The sequence below is a fragment of the Lycium ferocissimum genome, chromosome 3 (assembly GCF_029784015.1).
Source record: "Lycium ferocissimum isolate CSIRO_LF1 chromosome 3, AGI_CSIRO_Lferr_CH_V1, whole genome shotgun sequence".
In the NCBI taxonomy this organism is placed as follows: domain Eukaryota; kingdom Viridiplantae; phylum Streptophyta; class Magnoliopsida; order Solanales; family Solanaceae; genus Lycium; species Lycium ferocissimum.
In genome coordinates this window covers 71,494,025-71,505,364 of record NC_081344.1, presented here as the reverse complement: position 1 = coordinate 71,505,364, position 11,340 = coordinate 71,494,025, and the positions used below count along the sequence as shown (strand labels likewise).

Below are 11,340 nucleotides of genomic sequence, written 5' to 3'. Positions count from 1 at the left end.
ATATAGCCGAAAGGACGAAGGTTTATCCTTATTTTATTTTTTGTAAAATAACTTTATTGTTCGATCTGAATTTTCTTGTGGGTTTTCTTTAAGAATCCATTTTTTATTTGTTCGTCTTTAAGCAGATGGGCAGCAGAAAAAGATTTTGGAGTTACCAATTCCTTCACTTTTTTAAAAACAAGTCTCGAATTTGAGTTTTTTTTTAATAAAAAAGGATGTTTTCACGGGAGTCCTTTAGATTTTGTTAATTTTTTTAATTCTGATATAGGCAATTCAAGGATTATTTATACGTAGGAATTTAGTAGGCTGAGAAGAAATTCGGTTGAAAAAAAGAAGAAGGATTATTTATACTATTTATGGGATCATTTGATTAGTGGGATAAGGATAAATTTCAAGATAAAATGCAAGATTATATTACTAATTAAACTAAAGAATTATTTTATTTCACGATTTATACTAAAATGATGAAATTATCTATCTCATATAAAGGCCAATATATCGCATTGTGTGAAAAAAAATAAACAAATGAAGAAGGATTATTTATCACTATCTTAAAATGGCACACTAGGATCGTAACAGACAAAGATGATCAGTGGGATAAGGATAAATTTAAAAATTAAAATAAATGCAAGATTATAAAATTACTAATTAAACTAAAGAATTATTTTATTTCACTATTTATACTAAAATGATGAAATTATCTATCTCATTTTTTGATAAAAAATACACGGAAATACAAAATGGTTCACATTTTTGAAATATACCGGGATAACTCTTCTTTTAATATATTAAATCAACCATAATGTGTGATAATATTATAAATAAAGAAATGATTATAATATTATTTTTATATAGTATGTGTATGTACAATGGAATACAATAAATATATCGTGTGATAATAATGTTGGGATCACTAAACATTATCCTTAGTAGATAAAATAACTAATTGGCACAACTATATCTTTGCTCAAACTCTTTTCTTATATCAATACTTACTTGAAAAGATGATAACTTGAGAAGTTTTAGAAGGAAAAAAAAGATAAAAGCTAAGGTTAAAAATTATAAATAAATGTACATCCAAACAAAGAATCTACTTACATGTCAACAAAGACAAATAAAGAAATCAAATAAGTACATATTTTGTAATATATCTCGTAAATCTTATTTTTAATCTAGTGAACCAAACATCGGTCAGCAAAAGCATATAACTTGCACCAAATGATCCATTAATGGTCCGACTTAGCGTAAACCAAATTAGTTAAGTTTTAATTGAATTTCAAATATTGAACGATTAAAACCCCAAAGAAAAAATAATAATATTGTGGTAATAATTCTCTTCATCTAGTGACCACTTTGGTGGATAAAAGTCGTTATACGTTATAGATATTTTCTTATTTCTTCACCCTTTTGCACGTTGCAATCCCATAATCGGAGGAAGTCATGTGCTCCACTTTGCCTCAAACTTTGACTCTGCATATTATGGGTGAGTTTGTATGATGGGAGAATATTTTTCCATTCAAAATGTTTTTTTGGAAAACTATGACGTTTCTTACTTATTTTTAATGTTAGATGATAAGTAAACAAGAAAGTATTATCTCAAAAAGTATTTATACATAAAATAGCAAAACATTATGGTGGTGGGATGGAGAAGAAAGTGAAGTTTGGGGTGGCGGCAGGGGTGTCTCAACTATATTTGTGGTCTAAGACCAAACTCTAATATTGGGACTCACCTAAAATAAAAGTTATACTTATCTTTGTGTGAAACCTATTTTTTCAATCTTTGGGAAGCAAAATTGTTTAATTTTCTTATGATCTATTTTTATGCCAATAAACTTGAATTTGTTCTTTAAAATTACTCAAAGAAATGAAAAATTAACAAATATATATTAATAGTAGTAAAAAATGGGGCTCCACAAGTTAGTGTAATCATCTTATGGTAAAAAAGTAAAGTTGTCATTTCTTTTCTATGACAACAGCTTGATTTTTTTTTTTAAATACTCAAAATTAAAAAAAAAAAAAAAAAACTAACACATAATAAATATATGTTTTTTATATTAATAACTAAAGGTGGGCCCTCATAATTATGGGGCCTAAGGCGTCATTTTATTTGTGTGGAATGCTCTTCAAAGACACTGGTCTTTAATTTTTGCCCCTCAAATTGGGGGTCTTTAATTTTTGTCCTTCACTAAAAACTCCTTGATTCGAGGTTCGAACCCCCGCTTAATAAAAAATTTAAAAAAAATTATAAGGTGGAGTTTGGATTCGCAAGACAGAGTTTTGCATCAAACTCTCCCTGATCAGGCAGAGTTTTGCTACCTTCAGACAGAGTTTTGGCTTAAGGCACAGGTTGAAACTCTCCTTGATTTGACTCTGCCTTAAGGGAGATTTTTTCCTTCAGGCATGGCAAAACTCTATACCTGAAGGCAAAATTATACTTGTTTGCATTAAGACAATTTTTTTTTTTTAATTCAATTGAAGTTTTGCAAAACTCTACCTTAAGGCCTAACTTTTGCCCGAATAAGCCTAATTTTGCTATGAAACTCTGCCTTGCGAATTTTTTTTTTAATTGAGCCGGGATTTGAACCCAGGACCTTGGGGTATTAGGTGAAGGGAAAAAAAAAAAATTAAAGACCACCAATTTGAGGGCCAAAAATTAAAGGCCAAAGGCCTTCGAAGGGCAATCGTGCGAATGACCCCTAAGGTGTGCCTTAGTGGCCTTATGGTAGAGACGCCCCAGGGTGACGGTGGGTGGGATATCTAGCATAGAAAGGGCGTATCTAACATAGAAAGTGGGGGGTTCAAAAAAATTATTAAAATTGTAATAAATAGTAGATATGAAACCATAACTTTAAAAATATAATGGGTGCAGTTTAAAAATCTTAAAATTGAACCCCTAAAATTTAAATTCTGAATCCGCCTCTGTAGTCCAGGAGCGGTGGTTGAAGGCATTGAGTGGGTGCCGGGTGGATAGAAGATAACAACTTAGAATGTCAATTATAGAACTTGGTTTCCCTACTAACTTGGTTTCCCTACTTCTATTAGGAAAGTTATATTCTTCATTTTTAAGTAACTTATTTTCCTAAAAAAAATATTTTTCAAAACACTTTAACCAACCTAACATGAAAAACCAACACACCCTAACTTCATCGAATTGAAATATGAGTAACTGAAAAAAAAAATTGAAAAATGAGTAACCCGTTTAACATTAAGAGTTTCGACAAGGTTCTTTAACATTAGAGTTTAAAGAAGGTTCTGGTTCCTAACCACTAAAATCTAATTAAGGTGTTTAAGTGAAGTTTAATATACGGTACTAATTAATATATATAAGTTTTAGAATATTGCAAAAAAAAATATCATATAAACAATAATAACTATGAGTCATCATTTTGAATATGTTTTCATTTAGCTGTTGCCTTCGCGGTCAAGGCTTTTTTTTCTGCTCCATACGAAAGATGTGAGTATTGTTAAGGAGGTTAAGCCAAATATACTATTAAAATATTTAAATAAACTTAAGTTACATATAATGGTAATTTACAAAACGTTTACATTTATAAGTATCTTTTAATTTGTTATAAGATGTTACTTGTCATGGTAAAAGCTAAAGTTCATAATCTTTTTTAATGTTGAATCTAAGGTCATTGATTGGCCTTAGATAGTTTCTTGGCTTGATACATAAACAACCCCTTAAACTTGTTAGGATATTTCATTTATACACTCGAACAAAGCTTAGTTCTAATTGAACACCTCAACTCCTAAGACAGTGTGATACGATCCGGAATGGCTCAAGTGCTCAATTTTATCCAAGGACTTGTACTAGAAGCGGAGACAAGGACTTTCAAGCTTTAGAAGCTATGTTCGGGGAGAATGAAGCTATGAAAGCACTTAAAGAGAGTTATTGGAGGACCTTCAAGCTATGGAAGATAGCATGGAGGAAGAAGTCGAGAGACCAAAGTAGCTACAATTGCAAGCTTGGGTGGTTAAAGGCCGGAAGGTGGCTATTTATGCAAAAGGATTAATTTTCGAAAATAAGCCATCATCCAAGAAGACAAACAGCGCCCTTACTTCATTAAAGCGTATTTTTTGTAATAAGTTAGTTTAGTCTTCTTTTAAATTTCAAGAGATAAATATAAGACTTAGCCATTTCATTTACTTAGATTATGTTGAATTAAGATGAATTACTTAGATTATGTTGAATTGAGATGAATACTCTAAATTGAGTGATAGTTTGTTTGGTAGTTTAGTGTAGTGCTAATCTAGTGATTAGTGATAGTTAATCACATGGATTCCATCGTTGGCTATGAAACCCTTTTCTATTAATTTTCAATTGAGTTGTTCATCTGTGGATTCATTTGGATTACTCTTGGTTGATTATCAAATAGTATAGATTCATTAGTAGGAATCGATTATCAGGGTTTAGGTTTCGTATACCTAAGTTTGCCTATAATTTCTTTACTAATTGGATCTTACTCTATCTTTCTATTTCTCATCCCAATTTCTTCACTTCTCATATTTGATTTCTAATCTATCTTTAGTTTCTGCGTATTTGTTGTTGAATCCGTGTCTTTCACAAGCCGGATCATATCACAGTGTTCCAATTAGAACTTTTGGTTCGTATTTTGAATTTTTTTGGTTCTATTCTCATTCGTCTATTAGGTAGTTAAATTAATATAACCACATAAAATATGTCATCTCCTTTAGTTATACGCATTCGCCTCAATAAGACATAAACCCCAGACGTAAACCCCAGACATTTCAAGGAGATGACATATTTTATGTCGTTAACTTAACTACCTAATAGAATGAAAACACGCGTAATGTTTTTTCCAAAATTTGAACCTAAAATATTTAATTGAATCACTTTATTAGCAGTTGAGGTGTCCAAATTGAAACATGGCTTAGTTTGAGTGGCTAAATGAAATAACTTGTCAAGTTTAAACAGTTGGCTATGTATTAAGCCTAATTTCTTTGTACAGTTTTCACTTTGGTAAAATAGAAGTTGAGGAAATTGGTGGAGGGATATTGGTCTTATAAGGCATGTCAATTTGTTGATGGGCCAAAGTTTTATATGTAGGTGTCCAGTCCCATACCCATTTATATATGGGCCTAGGTCAATAGTGGGCCATTTTAGCAAGGTTAAGGGGCCAGGCCCTAACCCATGAAGTCCCATTATCCAGCCACATAATTTATTTTCAAAACAGAGTGTTTTCATTTTGTCAAAAATTTATTTGGACACTCTATTTGCATCCAGATTTTTAAAATTATTTAACCTGTAAATTTTTTGATAAACATGAGATATGCTGTATCTAAAGTTTCATATGACTGAAATTCTAACATTTCTACCTGAAGTTCCGACAAAATGATCTATTGTTTGGTAATTAGCACGATTCAGTTCATTTTTTTTGCGTGGATTGTCCTTCTTTTCGGGTAGTTTTTAATTTTTGTCCCTCAAATTGGTGGTCTTCAATATTTTTCCTTCTCTTAACACCTAGAAATCTTGGGTCGAACCCGGGCTCAGTTAAAAGAAAAAAAATAAAAATCGCAAGGCATAAATTGGGATTCGTAGGGCAGAAGTTGGGGTGCATAAGTTGGGACCCCAACTTATGCCTTAAGGCAAACTTTTACCCAACCAAAGGTTTGCCTTAAGGCAGATGTTTGCGAAATTCCCGTTTTTTTTTTTTTTTTGCCTTAAGGCGGAGTTTGAAACCCAACTTATGCCTATGCCCTGCGAATCCCAACTTATGCCTTACTAATTTTTTAAATTTTTTTGACTAAATGGGGGTTTGAAGGAAATTCGAAACCGAGGGGCTTTTACCGAAGGACAAAAATTAAAGACCACTGATTTGAGGAGCATAAATTAAAGACCACCCCCAACGAAGGAAAATCCTGCAAATTGCCCGATTGAGTTTATCTACCTAAGTTCTGTTATGTGCTTTACAAGGTCAATCAAGAAGATTTGCTACTTGCTTTTGCAATGTTCCTAATGTTTCTCATGCATATATAGAATTATGTGTACAAAACAAATACTACTTTGAACGAATTCACAGAATTTCTTCTGACAATCTATATATAATATTAAGCTATGCGTAGACAAGATGATGTGGCACCTCTCTACGGTCACCATTTGCATTAATCTTTTTTTCTCCTTTTTCTGACAATTTTTATTGCAATTTTTGGTCTACTAATAATTAACCTATGAATTAAAAAATGATTGATACAATAAATGGAGCACTCATGCCCAAATAATCTTTGCATTAGGCTGAATCAGCCCACGATCTATATTCATACGTTTTCCCTTACTCTCTAATTAATTTGTGTTAGTGTGTATTAAACTATTGAAATGCAATACCCAAGTTTTATATCAAAGATTTCCCCCTCTCTTTACAAAAGAAGAGCAACGGTTGGTTCTTTCCTCTTCCCCTCTAATCAATGTGTATTAATATGTATTAAATCACTGAGGTGCGATATCTAGGTTTCTAGCCATGTCTTCCTCAATTCTCTGTCAATATTTACATAAAATTTCAGTTATAACTTTCATATTTAATTTCCTTTCCCTATTTAATATCCCCACCTAAAGTTTCAGTACAAATAAATCCACATCTTAGATTATATATATATATATATATATATATATATATATATATATATATATATATATATATATATGTATGAATAGTTATATTTTACCCACACCACAAGGAGGTCTCATTGGCAAGTTCAATGATCAGAAATGTTCTTCAGCAACTCCTTTATTTGTTTGATATATTGTGGTTATTTATTTTATCTGGTTACACTCTCTATTACTGATTTGCATACGTTGTTTAGGTTGTTATTTTTTCATACTTTTTTTAGTTTTTAGAATCTCCAAGTTAGGTAGGGAATCTTGAAAATCCATGCTAACATTAGCATGAATGACATCGCAATGTCGTACGTCCCGGGAAAGAAGTATCCATAGAAGACAAAAAAAAAAAAAAAAAAAATTTATGAGAACGTGTGTTTAGTTTTTCATTATAATTTGATTAGTGTAAAACTTTTTTTCGATATAAAATGGTTTTGACACTTTTTTTTCAGGCTTTCATTTTTGTTTTGTGGTGATGGCTTCTTTTCATCTTTAAATTTCATCTGCTTGGATCGTTTTGTTCAATACAAGGACCAAGGTTATCCTAAATTTTTAATCATAGGATTATCTACCCAGTTTTATATGGGATAAATAATGTCATGATTGTAGTAAAATTAAAATTTATCGTGATTTTAGTTGGCACCTTCAACCAATTCAAACACAAGATAGATCTAATTCCAGATGTTATACTGACATTACCCACTAACCCCTCTAGCAAACGACCCCTAAGTCATACTTTGATTTGACTTTTTGCTATAGTTTTTGAAATTTTAAGTTTTGCGAAATATCTTTGACATGAAATTTTTATGAACTTACGTGCTTAGACTATCTTCTCAAAGACTTCCGGAGCGAATTCGGATTTAGTCGAACCCTAATGTGAGTTCCGAACACTGGGTGGAGAAGTAAAAGACTATTTTCTCAAATTAAAAAAAAAAAAAAAGATCAAAAATACTTATAATTTTTATAAGAATCAATCTTCTGGATACTTAAGATTCGAGAATTAGAAAAAGATCATTTCATAAAATAAGTAAAATGTTTTATAACCGTGCGAATCGCAGACAAATTCACTAGTGTGAAAGAAAGAAGTGGCTAACATGAATTTAATTTCTTGCCCTATACTTTGTCATCGTTTGTATTTCTTTCAAGTCACTACCCGTAACTAAAGTGCCATTAGAATAAAAATTTGTGTTGACGCGATAGCATAATGCAACTGTCAAATTTGAAAATATTTCGATTTGTGGTGAGATACGGGTAAAATATAATGTGCACAACTAGTAAGAATTGTTTGAAAAATTAATTGCAGAGAGGCTCAAGGCATTCATACGCGAAGATTTCATGTTTTTAAAGAAAAATTATAAGCCATCCACTGAAAAATAATAAGAATTTGAGAATTCTTCAGTCGATGATGATACTAATGCAAATAGAATAAGTCAAGAATGGAAAGGACGAAAAAGAAAAGGAATTTGGACTTATTACTAATCGAGAAATATATTGAAGTTTTGGAAAGAGCAAGTAGAAGGAACAGTTACAATTAGTCCTTAAACATGTAATTAAGTTAATAAATCAGCACCAATAATTAGTGTCCCATTTTTCATTAATTTAAAAAACTTTGCCTGCCACATTCAGACACATGGATGCCACCTAAACCTATATATATTATATTAAAATTTATTGTCTCCCTTGTTTCTTGGAGGCCAAAGTGACAATTTCCTGTCAAAACCTACTTAGAAGTAGGTTATCAACTATAGTGTTTCAACTTAAAGATTAATTAGCAAGTAATTAGGAGAGAAAGAGGAGGGGACCATTTGTCACTAATTGACGAAAACAATATTATAAAGTCAAGCTAACCATCTTTAGCATCCTTGGAAAACATACTCATGTGAGAAATATTACTCAACTTAGTACCGTCAGCGAGAATCTGCCTGCCATTATGTTTCGTATAGATGCTACTTAAATTTTATATTTCGCTTGATATTATAAAATTTTAACTTTTGTACGACTTTGATATGCATCACAGGTTTTAAACTTTTGCACGATTCTGATATGATTAATATTTAAGGAATTAACTTATATATACTGACAGTATTAAAGATACGTCATTAGTGCGCATTGACATGTTATAACATGTACTTATCTTAATTTTTAGGCACATAATTGCTCGTATTTATCTTTTTGTTGACATGACAACGTCATACATTCTTGCATTGTGATTATATAAAAGTTAAACGGTTTGTTTAAACATAATAAAAGGCAGATATGTGCTTATAAAGAAACAGATACAGACCTATACAACATGGTGCAACGTGTCTAGTTGTGTTTGAGAGATCAAGTTATAGGTTTCCCCTTATAGAAAGAAAGAGAGAAAAAATGGTTGATAATATCAACATAGGGTCTAAATATGATAGAGAAAGCTCTAATTACAATTCAATTAGTGAAGATGGAGTGATTAAGGAGCAAGAAAGGTTGTTGCCAATAGCTAATGTTGGGAGAATTATGAAGCAAATTCTTCCACCAAATGCAAAGATTTCAAAAGAGGCCAAAGAGACTATGCAAGAATGTGTTTCTGAGTTCATTAGCTTTGTGACTGGAGAAGCTTCTGATAAGTGTCACAACGAGAAGAGAAAAACTTTGAATGGAGATGATATTTGCTGGGCTTTGGGAAGTTTAGGGTTTGATGATTATGTTGAGCCTTTGAAGAGGTATCTGCACAAGCATAGAGAGTTAGAAGGTGAAAGAATTAACCAAAATAAGGGTGTTGGACTTGGGAATAATTTTGAAGATCAAAGGGAAAGAGATGAATTAACACAAAGGGGATCTACAATTTCATCACCAACTATGCCTTTCAAAATCACCATCACGGATCATAAGGGCGAAAACAATTTTGTCCCTACAATACCTTAGGTTTCTCTTCTTCTTCCTTTTTCTTTGTTTAACCATTTGGTATCTAGAACTTACTTGGTCGAAGTAATTTGGATTTGCGCCATGTGAAATAAACTAAGTGGGGAACCACTCTCTACCAGGAGTTTATCCGGACGGATTTTCATGAGAAACTTGGTTTTCATCTTTGTTTTCCTTCTATCTTTTAGGCTTCTTCTCCTACTGGTCCTACTAATCTGGATTCTCGCTGCATATGGCTAGAGAAACGCTTCCTCTACCGGAAGTTTTGTCTATTCCTAAGGCTCGAACTTGAGACCTTGTGTACTTTTAAGTTATGAGATAAAAGCTCTGACATGTTCTAGTTTGTGTTTTGATGAGTAAACTTGCATTTCCATCTTCCTTTTTCTTGTATCTTTTCAATTATGAAGACAATCTTTGCTAAATACTATATGAGTGACAAGAGAGGAGAATTCAAATTTTAGAATCAATGGATTTAGAATAATTTAAAAATCCTTATATATGTATATATTATGTAGTTAAAATTGAAAGCAATTGATTTGATACAACTTAAAGTTTTTGTCCTAGATCCGTCTCTGTGTGCTAGTATGTAAGTATGGTTTTGGAACAATTCTTCTGATTCATATATCTTTGTGTCACAGTCGTCCAGTTGGTCATGGTTTCTTGATTTTGGGTTCTTGTGTTTTTTCTCTTTATGATCATTTCATCTCATTCTTCACAAGCTGGGAGAATTAGGATGAGCCTAATAACTTTTAAGCCTTACCTGCACTAAAAGGTGTGATCTAGCGATTAATAAAGTGAATAAAATTTATAAGAAATCATGATTCAAATTTTAGCAGAGATAAAAAATATTATTATTTCTTTTATCTGCCTAAATTTCAGTTAACAAAGTTACCCGACGCCCATGTTGGGTGCTGAATGGAATAGTTCAAAGTGCACACAAACTGCCCGGACACCACCTCATAAAAAATAATTAACCTAGCTCTTCAAGGTAGAATCGTGGAGGTAAGCATGAGTTCTTGGCCTTAATTTTCATTTTCTCCCATTTGATAAATCAACAATTGATACTCAATACCCTTGTTGGGATGAATTCCATTTTTATTTTATTTTTTTAATTAACACAGGAGATGTAAACCACACTATGCAAGTCCCGTGCGACGAATTCATACTGAGAAGATTGTTGGCAAGGGGAATTGATCCGAGGTCTCCCATGTGAGAAACCACTCCCTGAACCAACTCAGTCGCCCTGAACCTGCAATTCTTATTTCAAATTTCATCTTACTCTCGTCTTGTACTTGTGTCTTTAAGTACAAATGGATTTCCTAATTGCTCTATTCATTTATTTCTGTGCCTCATAAAAGGCTTTATTATGATGCAACTCACTTGGATTATCAGTAAATTAAAACAAATAGCCCTCTCCACCAAAAACTAGGGAACAAATTAAAAATATAAAATATAAAAACTAGTCCCCCTCTATGAATCATCCTGAGCTGATAAAACGGTAGTATAATTTAACTTGTTGTAGCATTCAGGTTATTTCTCTTATCTTTGAGGTAATTAGTTCTACTCATTATGAACAATTACTTATAATTTATTTTTTTATGTAAGTAACTTGATCATAGTCAGGAGCGGAGGTAGAGTATTACTCATTTGCTTAAATTTTGTATAGAAAATTCATTAAATATCTCTCAATATTTAATTGTGAATCAAGAATTAACCAAGTATGAATTAATTATACAGATTTGAACTCATAATCCTGGCTTCCCTTTGTTCATATTTTAATAAGTCTATAAAAGGTCATAAAATCTTAAAATAAAGGTATTAATAAA

The 11,340-nt window shown here is 31.8% G+C and overlaps 1 protein-coding gene across 1 annotated transcript; it reads left to right on the top strand.

The window, feature by feature from the left end:
- The first annotated feature begins 8,799 nt into the window (after positions 1 to 8,799).
- On the top strand, positions 8,800 to 9,676 carry LOC132051253 (nuclear transcription factor Y subunit B-1-like). Its single transcript, XM_059442495.1, has one exon. It carries the CDS (start codon positions 8,984 to 8,986, stop codon positions 9,515 to 9,517), a length of 534 nt encoding a protein of 177 aa, XP_059298478.1. The 5' UTR covers positions 8,800 to 8,983; the 3' UTR covers positions 9,518 to 9,676.
- The last annotated feature ends 1,664 nt before the right edge of the window (positions 9,677 to 11,340 follow it).